This window comes from Triplophysa dalaica, chromosome 23 (assembly GCF_015846415.1).
Source record: "Triplophysa dalaica isolate WHDGS20190420 chromosome 23, ASM1584641v1, whole genome shotgun sequence".
Classification (NCBI taxonomy): Eukaryota; Metazoa; Chordata; class Actinopteri; order Cypriniformes; family Nemacheilidae; genus Triplophysa; species Triplophysa dalaica.
Window position 1 is genome coordinate 19,442,831 of NC_079564.1, and position 9,922 is coordinate 19,452,752.

A 9,922-nucleotide genomic window follows, 5' to 3' on the forward strand; every position below is an offset into this window, starting at 1 on the left:
CCTGCGCACACACTCGTGCACACATACAAATGCATAAACACAATCGTGTGCACACACATACACACAGACTCACTCTGAACTCCTCTTTGATTTGACTGGAGTTGGTTTGGGGATCCAAGCGGTTCATGTCATAATAGATTGACCGAAGCTGATTGGCTGGAATTGTGGTGTCTCCACAAAGACACGCCTCCAAGATGGCGTCATGTATGAACACATACTGCTCCTGTAAGATGAACATATCAAACACAAATGAATAACACTTTAACCAATGAACCTGCAGTTAGTGTGTGTCTGTGTCAGCTCAAGTGTGACGTCTGTGTGTTTGTCCGCTCTGGACGTTGTCTCTTTATGTTCCTGGTCGTCTCTCAGTGACCGGACAGTTTGATGTAAATCATTTATGAAGTGACATTTTGAATCTGCTGTGAGTTATCAGTCTTCAGGAAGTCTTGGAGTAGAGCCTGCTGGGCTGATGTGACATCACATTGAGTTCTTGAGCGTGAATGACGGTCAAATCATGTCTCAGGCTACACAATTCAACTTTACATACGAGTGCTTGTGTCTTTTCAGCTTTAAGATATCTTTCATAAAGAACACATCAAGATAACATTTAAAAAAATAAATCCAATAATAAACAACTACCATCTAACATCTGTTCAATAAATATCACCACCTCGGTGAATAAACTTACTCAAAGTCCCAGTGAAATACAAAATGACAATTCTTATGTTTTCATGAAATATTACATCATTTATTGTTAATAGTTGATCAATGTGGGTCATTCTCTTTTTAAAATGAATGTGTCTTCAGTTCAAATGTGAAAATGCACTTGTGTCCTTTAGTGACTATCCATCTTAAATGACATATGTCAGACGGCTTGGGCGGAGCATCTGTTAACTCCTCCCCCTCAACTGTCAGTCTGTTGCCACTTCCATTTCAAAATACAACGGCTGTTTTATACATCCAATCAAATCCCAGAGAAAGATGAGAGCCACACCCACTATCTTTCTTATTTGAAATTACATTTCACCGGACATGTGTCACAATACGTAAATAAAAACGATCACAACTAATATAAATAATTCCTCATACGACTAAATCTGTGATAAAGATCTATAGAACCGATGTCTTGTGTGGTGATTTCTCGTGATAGGTTACCTCAGTCTGAACCATGTTTACTCGACGTGATCTCAGTTCTCTCACACAGTTGTAGATGTCCACCACACCTTCACGCTCCGCCATGTCCAGCATGATATCAATGACGATGAAGCAGCCGGTACGCCCCGCTCCAGCGCTGAGAGAGAGAGAGAGAGATAAAACACACACACACACGTGCAGGAGGTGTGCTGGACTCTGTGTGATGTCATCGTCACCTGCAGTGGACCACCATGGGGCCGGCGTTGGCTGGATTCTTGGATTTGACTCTTCGCACGAATCCCAGAAGTCCTGTAGCATGATACGGCACACCATGATCGGGCCAGCCGGTGAAATGAAACTGTCTGATCTCTCTGATCTCATGAGCTCCTCGCTGTCATAACACACAAACAAACAAACACTGACAACACAATCCACTAAATACCATCTGATCTCAGAACAGATTCTAATCCTCATCAGTATCTGTACAGACAGCAGAATGAAGTCTTTATTCATCAGAAATCTACACACCAGACTGACACACGAGGACAAACCGCAGAGAAAAAGAGTTGATATTGTGTAGTATGTATGTATATATGTTTGTGTGTATGTATGTATATGTGTGTATAATGTATATATATATATATATATATATATATGTTTTTATATTATTATTATTACTATTACTCATTTTATTTGTGTTGCTTGTGTATGATTGCCTTTGGACATTGTGAAGCACTTTGGTCAACCATGGTTGTTTTTAAATGTGCTATACAAATAAAATTCAATGTGTTTAAAGTGTCTAAAAAGCACCTGTGAGCGCTTTTAGATATACCAAGTATACTATACAATTTACTATAGTAAACTAGAAAAATGATAGTACACAATAGTATTGTGTAATGTAGTGTGTATTGACTTTAGTAAACACTATATATTTTCAAATGTATTATACTAACCTGTAGGAAAATTCATACATTCTACAGTACAGTTCACTATAGTACACACTACATAGTTCATACTACAGGTTATACACTACACAACACTATACTATACTATACTACATTTTTACGGTTTATTATAATAAATGCTAAGATATACAACAGTATTATGTCCTGTAGGATTAAGGAACTCATGTGTGTGTGTGTGTTGTGTGTCTGTAAGAGTCATGTGTGTGATGATGATGTGTCTGTAAGTGTCATGTGTGTGATGATGATGTGTCTGTAAGTGTCATGTGTGTGATGATGATGTGTCTGTAAGTGTCATGTGTGTGATGATGATGTGTCTGTAAGTGTCATGTGTGTGGTGATGATGTGTCTGTAAGTGTCATGTGTGTGATGATGATGTGTGTGTTGTGTGTCTGTAAGTGTCATGTGTGTGATGATGATGTGTCTGTAAGTGTCATGTGTGTGATGATGATGTGTCTGTAAGTGTCATGTGTGTGGTGATGATGATGTGTCTGTAAGTGTCATGTGTGTGGTGATGATGATGTGTGTGTTGTGTGTCTGTAAGTGTCATGTGTGTGATGATGAAGTGTGTGTTGTGTGTCTGTAAGTGTCATGTGTGTTAAGAATGATGTGTCTGTAAGTGTCATGTGTGTGATGATTATGTGTGTGTTGTGTGTCTGTAAGTGTCATGTGTGTGATGATGATGTGTCTGTAAGTGTCATGTGTGTGATGATGAAGTGTGTGTTGTGTGTCTGTAAGTGTCATGTGTGTGATGATGATGTGTCTGTAAGTGTCATGTGTGTGGTGATGATGATGTGTGTGTTGTGTGTCTGTAAGTGTCATGTGTGTGATGATGAAGTGTGTGTTGTGTGTCTGTAAGTGTCATGTGTGTGATGATGATGTGTCTGTAAGTGTCATGTGTGTGGTGATGATGATGTGTGTGTTGTGTGTCTGTAAGTGTCATGTGTGTGATGATGAAGTGTGTGTTGTGTGTCTGTAAGTGTCATGTGTGTGATGATGATGTGTCTGTAAGTGTCATGTGTGTGATGATGATGTGTGTGTTGTGTGTCTGTAAGTGTCATGTGTGTGATGATGAAGTGTGTGTTGTGTGTCTGTAAGTGTCATGTGTGTGATGATGATGTGTCTGTAAGTGTCATGTGTGTGATGATGATGTGTCTGTAAGTGTCATGTGTGTGATGATGAAGTGTGTGTTGTGTGTCTGTAAGAGTCATGTGTGTGATGATGATGTGTCTGTAAGTGTCATGTGTGTGATGATGATGTGTCTGTAAGTGTCATGTGTGTGTTGTGTGTCTGTAAGTGTCATGTGTGTGAAGAATGATGTGTCTGTAAGTGTCATGTGTGTGATGATGATGTGTGTGTTGTGTGTCTGTAAGTGTCATGTGTGTGATGATGATGTGTCTGTAAGTGTCATGTGTGTGATGATGATGTGTCTGTAAGTGTCATGTGTGTGATGATGATGTGTGTGTTGTGTGTCTGTAAGTGTCATGTGTGTGATGATGATGTGTCTGTAAGTGTCATGTGTGTGATGATGATGTGTGTGTTGTGTGTCTGTAAGTGTCATGTGTGTGATGATGAAGTGTGTGTTGTGTGTCTGTAAGTGTCATGTGTGTGATGATGATGTGTCTGTAAGTGTCATGTGTGTGATGATGATGTGTCTGTAAGTGTCATGTGTGTGATGATGATGTGTGTGTTGTGTGTCTGTAAGTGTCATGTGTGTGATGATGATGTGTCTGTAAGTGTCATGTGTGTGATGATGATGTGTCTGTAAGTGTCATGTGTGTGATGATGATGTGTGTGTTGTGTGTCTGTAAGTGTCATGTGTGTGATGATGAAGTGTGTGTTGTGTGTCTGTAAGTGTCATGTGTGTGGTGATGATGTGTCTGTAAGTGTCATGTGTGTGGTGATGATGATGTGTGTGTTGTGTGTCTGTAAGTGTCATGTGTGTGATGATGAAGTGTGTGTTGTGTGTCTGTAAGTGTCATGTGTGTGATGATGATGTGTCTGTAAGTGTCATGTGTGTGATGATGATGTGTCTGTAAGTGTCATGTGTGTGATGATGATGTGTCTGTAAGTGTCATGTGTGTGATGATGATGTGTCTGTAAGTGTCATGTGTGTGGTGATGATGATGTGTGTGTTGTGTGTCTGTAAGTGTCATGTGTGTGATGATGAAGTGTGTGTTGTGTGTCTGTAAGTGTCATGTGTGTGGTGATGATGTGTCTGTAAGTGTCATGTGTGTGGTGATGATGATGTGTGTGTTGTGTGTCTGTAAGTGTCATGTGTGTGATGATGAAGTGTGTGTTGTGTGTCTGTAAGTGTCATGTGTGTGATGATGATGTGTCTGTAAGTGTCATGTGTGTGATGATGATGTGTCTGTAAGTGTCATGTGTGTGATGATGATGTGTCTGTAAGTGTCATGTGTGTGATGATGATGTGTGTGTTGTGTGTCTGTAAGTGTCATGTGTGTGAAGAATGATGTGTCTGTAAGTGTCATGTGTGTGATGATGATGTGTCTGTAAGTGTCATGTGTGTGGTGATGATGTGTCTGTAAGTGTCATGTGTGTGGTGATGATGATGTGTGTGTTGTGTGTCTGTAAGTGTCATGTGTGTGATGATGAAGTGTGTGTTGTGTGTCTGTAAGTGTCATGTGTGTGGTGATGATGTGTCTGTAAGTGTCATGTGTGTGGTGATGATGATGTGTGTGTTGTGTGTCTGTAAGTGTCATGTGTGTGATGATGATGTGTGTGTTGTGTGTCTGTAAGTGTCATGTGTGTGATGATGATGTGTCTGTAAGTGTCATGTGTGTGAAGAATGATGTGTCTGTAAGTGTCATGTGTGTGATGATGATGTGTGTGTTGTGTGTCTCTAGGGGGCATGTGTGTGATGATGATGTGTCTGTAAGTGTCATGTGTGTGATGATGATGTGTCTGTAAGTGTCATGTGTGTGGTGATGATGTGTGTGTTGTGTGTGTTGTGTGATGTGTGTTGTGTGTCTGTAAGAGTCATGTGTGTGATGATGATGTGTGTGTTGTGTGTCTCTAGGGGGCATGTGTGTGATGATGATGTGTCTGTAAGTGTCATGTGTGTGATGATGATGTGTCTGTAAGTGTCATGTGTGTGATGATGATGTGTCTGTAAGTGTCATGTGTGTGATGATGATGTGTGTGTTGTGTGTCTGTAAGTGTCATGTGTGTGATGATGATGTGTCTGTAAGTGTCATGTGTGTGATGATGATGTGTCTGTAAGTGTCATGTGTGTGAAGAATGATGTGTCTGTAAGTGTCATGTGTGTGATGATGAAGTGTGTGTTGTGTGTCTGTAAGTGTCATGTGTGTGATGATGATGTGTCTGTAAGTGTCATGTGTGTGATGATGATGTGTCTGTAAGTGTCATGTGTGTGATGATGATGTGTCTGTAAGTGTCATGTGTGTGATGATGATGTGTGTGTTGTGTGTCTGTAAGTGTCATGTGTGTGATGATGATGTGTCTGTAAGTGTCATGTGTGTGATGATGATGTGTGTGTTGTGTGTCTGTAAGTGTCATGTGTGTGGTGATGATGATGTGTGTGTTGTGTGTCTGTAAGTGTCATGTGTGTGATGATGATGTGTCTGTAAGTGTCATGTGTGTGATGATGATGTGTGTGTTGTGTGTCTGTAAGTGTCATGTGTGTGATGATGATGTGTCTGTAAGTGTCATGTGTGTGATGATGATGTGTGTGTTGTGTGTCTGTAAGTGTCATGTGTGTGATGATGATGTGTCTGTAAGTGTCATGTGTGTGATGATGAAGTGTGTGTTGTGTGTCTGTAAGTGTCATGTGTGTGATGATGATGTGTCTGTAAGTGTCATGTGTGTGATGATGATGTGTCTGTAAGTGTCATGTGTGTGATGATGATGTGTCTGTAAGTGTCATGTGTGTGATGATGATGTGTCTGTAAGTGTCATGTGTGTGATGATGAAGTGTGTGTTGTGTGTCTGTAAGTGTCATGTGTGTGATGATGATGTGTCTGTAAGTGTCATGTGTGTGATGATGATGTGTCTGTAAGTGTCATGTGTGTGATGATGAAGTGTGTGTTGTGTGTCTGTAAGTGTCATGTGTGTGATGATGATGTGTCTGTAAGTGTCATGTGTGTGATGATGAAGTGTGTGTTGTGTGTCTGTAAGTGTCATGTGTGTGGTGATGATGTGTCTGTAAGTGTCATGTGTGTGGTGATGATGATGTGTGTGTTGTGTGTCTGTAAGTGTCATGTGTGTGATGATGATGTGTGTGTTGTGTGTCTGTAAGTGTCATGTGTGTGATGATGATGTGTCTGTAAGTGTCATGTGTGTGAAGATGATGTGTGTGTTGTGTGTCTCTAGGGGGCATGTGTGTGATGATGATGTGTCTGTAAGTGTCATGTGTGTGATGATGATGTGTCTGTAAGTGTCATGTGTGTGGTGATGATGTGTGTGTTGTGTGTGTTGTGTGATGTGTGTTGTGTGTCTGTAAGAGTCATGTGTGTGATGATGATGTGTGTGTTGTGTGTCTCTAGGGGGCATGTGTGTGGTGATGATGTGTCTGTAAGTGTCATGTGTGTGATGATGAAGTGTGTGTTGTGTGTCTGTAAGTGTCATGTGTGTGGTGATGATGTGTCTGTAAGTGTCATGTGTGTGGTGATGATGTGTCTGTAAGTGTCATGTGTGTGATGATGATGTGTCTGTAAGTGTTATGTGTGTGGTGATGATGTGTCTGTAAGTGTCATGTGTGTGGTGATGATGTGTGTGTTGTGTGTCTGTAAGTGTCATGTGTGTGGTGATGATGTGTCTGTAAGTGTTATGTGTGTGGTGATGATGTGTCTGTAAGTGTCATGTGTGTGATGATGATGTGTCTGTAAGTGTTATGTGTGTGGTGATGATGTGTCTGTAAGTGTCATGTGTGTGGTGATGATGTGTGTGTTGTGTGTCTCTAGGGGGCATGTGTGTGATGATGATGTGTCTGTAAGTGTCATGTGTGTGATGATGATGTGTGTGTGTGTGTGTGTCTGTAAGTGTCATGTGTGTGATGATGATGTGTCTGTAAGTGTCATGTGTGTGATGATGATGTGTGTGTGTGTGTGTGTCTGTAAGTGTCATGTGTGTGATGATGATGTGTCTGTAAGTGTCATGTGTGTGATGATGATGTGTCTGTAAGTGTCATGTGTGTGATGATGATGTGTCTGTAAGTGTCATGTGTGTGGTGATGATGTGTCTGTAAGTGTCATGTGTGTGGTGATGATGTGTGTGTTGTGTGTCTCTAGGGGGCATGTGTGTGATGATGATGTGTCTGTAAGTGTCATGTGTGTGATGATGATGTGTGTGTTGGTGTGTTGTGTGATGTGTGTTGTGTGTCTGTAAGAGTCATGTGTGTGATGATGATGTGTGTGTTGTGTGTCTGTAAGTGTCATGTGTGTGGTGATGATGATGTGTGCGTTGTGTGTCTGTAAGTGTCATGTGTGTGATGATGAAGTGTGTGTTGTGTGTCTGTAAGTGTCATGTGTGTGGTGATGATGTGTCTGTAAGTGTCATGTGTGTGGTGATGATGATGTGTGTGTTGTGTGTCTGTAAGTGTCATGTGTGTGATGATGATGTGTGTATTGTGTGTCTGTAAGTGTCATGTGTGTGATGATGATGTGTCTGTAAGTGTCATGTGTGTGAAGAATGATGTGTCTGTAAGTGTCATGTGTGTGATGATGATGTGTCTGTAAGAGTCATGTGTGTGATGATGATGTGTCTGTAAGTGTCATGTGTGTGAAGAATGATGTGTCTGTAAGTGTCATGTGTGTGATGATGATGTGTCTGTAAGAGTCATGTGTGTGATGATGATGTGTCTGTAAGTGTCATGTGTGTGATGATGATGTGTCTGTAAGTGTCATGTGTGTGATGATGATGTGTCTGTAAGTGTCATGTGTGTGAAGAATGATGTGTCTGTAAGAGTCATGTGTGTGATGATGATGTGTCTGTAAGTGTCATGTGTGTGGTGATGATGTGTCTGTAAGTGTCATGTGTGTGATGATGAAGTGTGTGTTGTGTGTCTGTAAGTGTCATGTGTGTGGTGATGATGATGTGTGCGTTGTGTGTCTGTAAGTGTCATGTGTGTGATGATGAAGTGTGTGTTGTGTGTCTGTAAGTGTCATGTGTGTGGTGATGATGTGTCTGTAAGTGTCATGTGTGTGGTGATGATGATGTGTGTGTTGTGTGTCTGTAAGTGTCATGTGTGTGATGATGATGTGTGTATTGTGTGTCTGTAAGTGTCATGTGTGTGATGATGATGTGTCTGTAAGTGTCATGTGTGTGAAGAATGATGTGTCTGTAAGTGTCATGTGTGTGAAGAATGATGTGTCTGTAAGTGTCATGTGTGTGAAGAATGATGTGTCTGTAAGTGTCATGTGTGTGAAGAATGATGTGTCTGTAAGTGTCATGTGTGTGAAGAATGATGTGTCTGTAAGTGTCATGTGTGTGAAGAATGATGTGTCTGTAAGTGTCATGTGTGTGAAGAATGATGTGTCTGTAAGTGTCATGTGTGTGAAGAATGATGTGTCTGTAAGTGTCATGTGTGTGATGATGATGTGTCTGTAAGAGTCATGTGTGTGATGATGATGTGTCTGTAAGTGTCATGTGTGTGAAGAATGATGTGTCTGTAAGTGTCATGTGTGTGATGATGATGTGTCTGTAAGAGTCATGTGTGTGATGATGATGTGTCTGTAAGTGTCATGTGTGTGATGATGATGTGTCTGTAAGTGTCATGTGTGTGATGATGATGTGTCTGTAAGTGTCATGTGTGTGAAGAATGATGTGTCTGTAAGAGTCATGTGTGTGATGATGATGTGTCTGTAAGTGTCATGTGTGTGGTGATGATGTGTCTGTAAGTGTCATGTGTGTGATGATGATGTGTCTGTAAGTGTCATGTGTGTGGTGATGATGATGTGTGTGTTGGTGTGTTGTGTGATGTGTGTTGTGTGTCTGTAAGAGTCATGTGTGTGATGATGATGTGTGTGTTGTGTGTCTCTAGGGGGCATGTGTGTGATGATGATGTGTCTGTAAGTGTCATGTGTGTGGTGATGATGTGTGTGTTGTGTGTCTCTAGGGGGCATGTGTGTGATGATGATGTGTCTGTAAGTGTCATGTGTGTGATGATGATGTGTCTGTAAGTGTCATGTGTGTGATGATGATGTGTCTGTAAGTGTCATGTGTGTGGTGATGATGTGTCTGTAAGTGTCATGTGTGTGATGATGATGTGTGTGTGTGTGTCTGTAAGTGTCATGTGTGTGATGATGATGTGTCTGTAAGTGTCATGTGTGTGATGATGATGTGTCTGTAAGTGTCATGTGTGTGATGATGATGTGTCTGTAAGTGTCATGTGTGTGATGATGATGTGTCTGTAAGTGTCATGTGTGTGATGATGATGTGTCTGTAAGTGTCATGTGTGTGATGATGATGTGTCTGTAAGTGTCATGTGTGTGATGATGATGTGTCTGTAAGTGTCATGTGTGTGATGATGATGTGTCTGTAAGTGTCATGTGTGTGGTGATGATGTGTCTGTAAGTGTCATGTGTGTGGTGATGATGATGTGTGTGTTGGTGTGTTGTGTGATGTGTGTTGTGTGTCTGTAAGAGTCATGTGTGTGATGATGATGTGTGTGTTGTGTGTCTGTAAGTGTCATGTGTGTGATGATGAAGTGTGTGTTGTGTGTCTGTAAGTGTCATGTGTGTGATGATGATGTGTTTGTAAGTGTCATGTGTGTGGTGATGATGATGTGTGTGTTGTGTGTCTGTAAGTGTCATGTGTGTGATGATGAAGTGTGTGTTGTGTGTCTG

General features: G+C 41.1%; 1 protein-coding gene across 16 annotated transcripts in view; it reads right to left on the reverse strand.

Moving 5' to 3' along the window:
- ptprma (protein tyrosine phosphatase receptor type Ma) overlaps window positions 1-9,922 on the reverse strand; it is a 176,272-nt gene that overhangs the window by 5,006 nt on the left and 161,344 nt on the right. For all 16 annotated transcript variants that reach the window (XM_056738552.1, XM_056738554.1, XM_056738558.1 and 13 more), the window contains 3 exons: window positions 1,371-1,525; window positions 1,156-1,291; window positions 74-223 (listed from right to left, as the gene is read on the reverse strand). In XM_056738552.1, coding sequence (XP_056594530.1) covers window positions 74-223; window positions 1,156-1,291; window positions 1,371-1,525 — 441 coding nt within the window. The remainder of the gene's footprint in view (window positions 1-73; window positions 224-1,155; window positions 1,292-1,370; window positions 1,526-9,922) is intronic.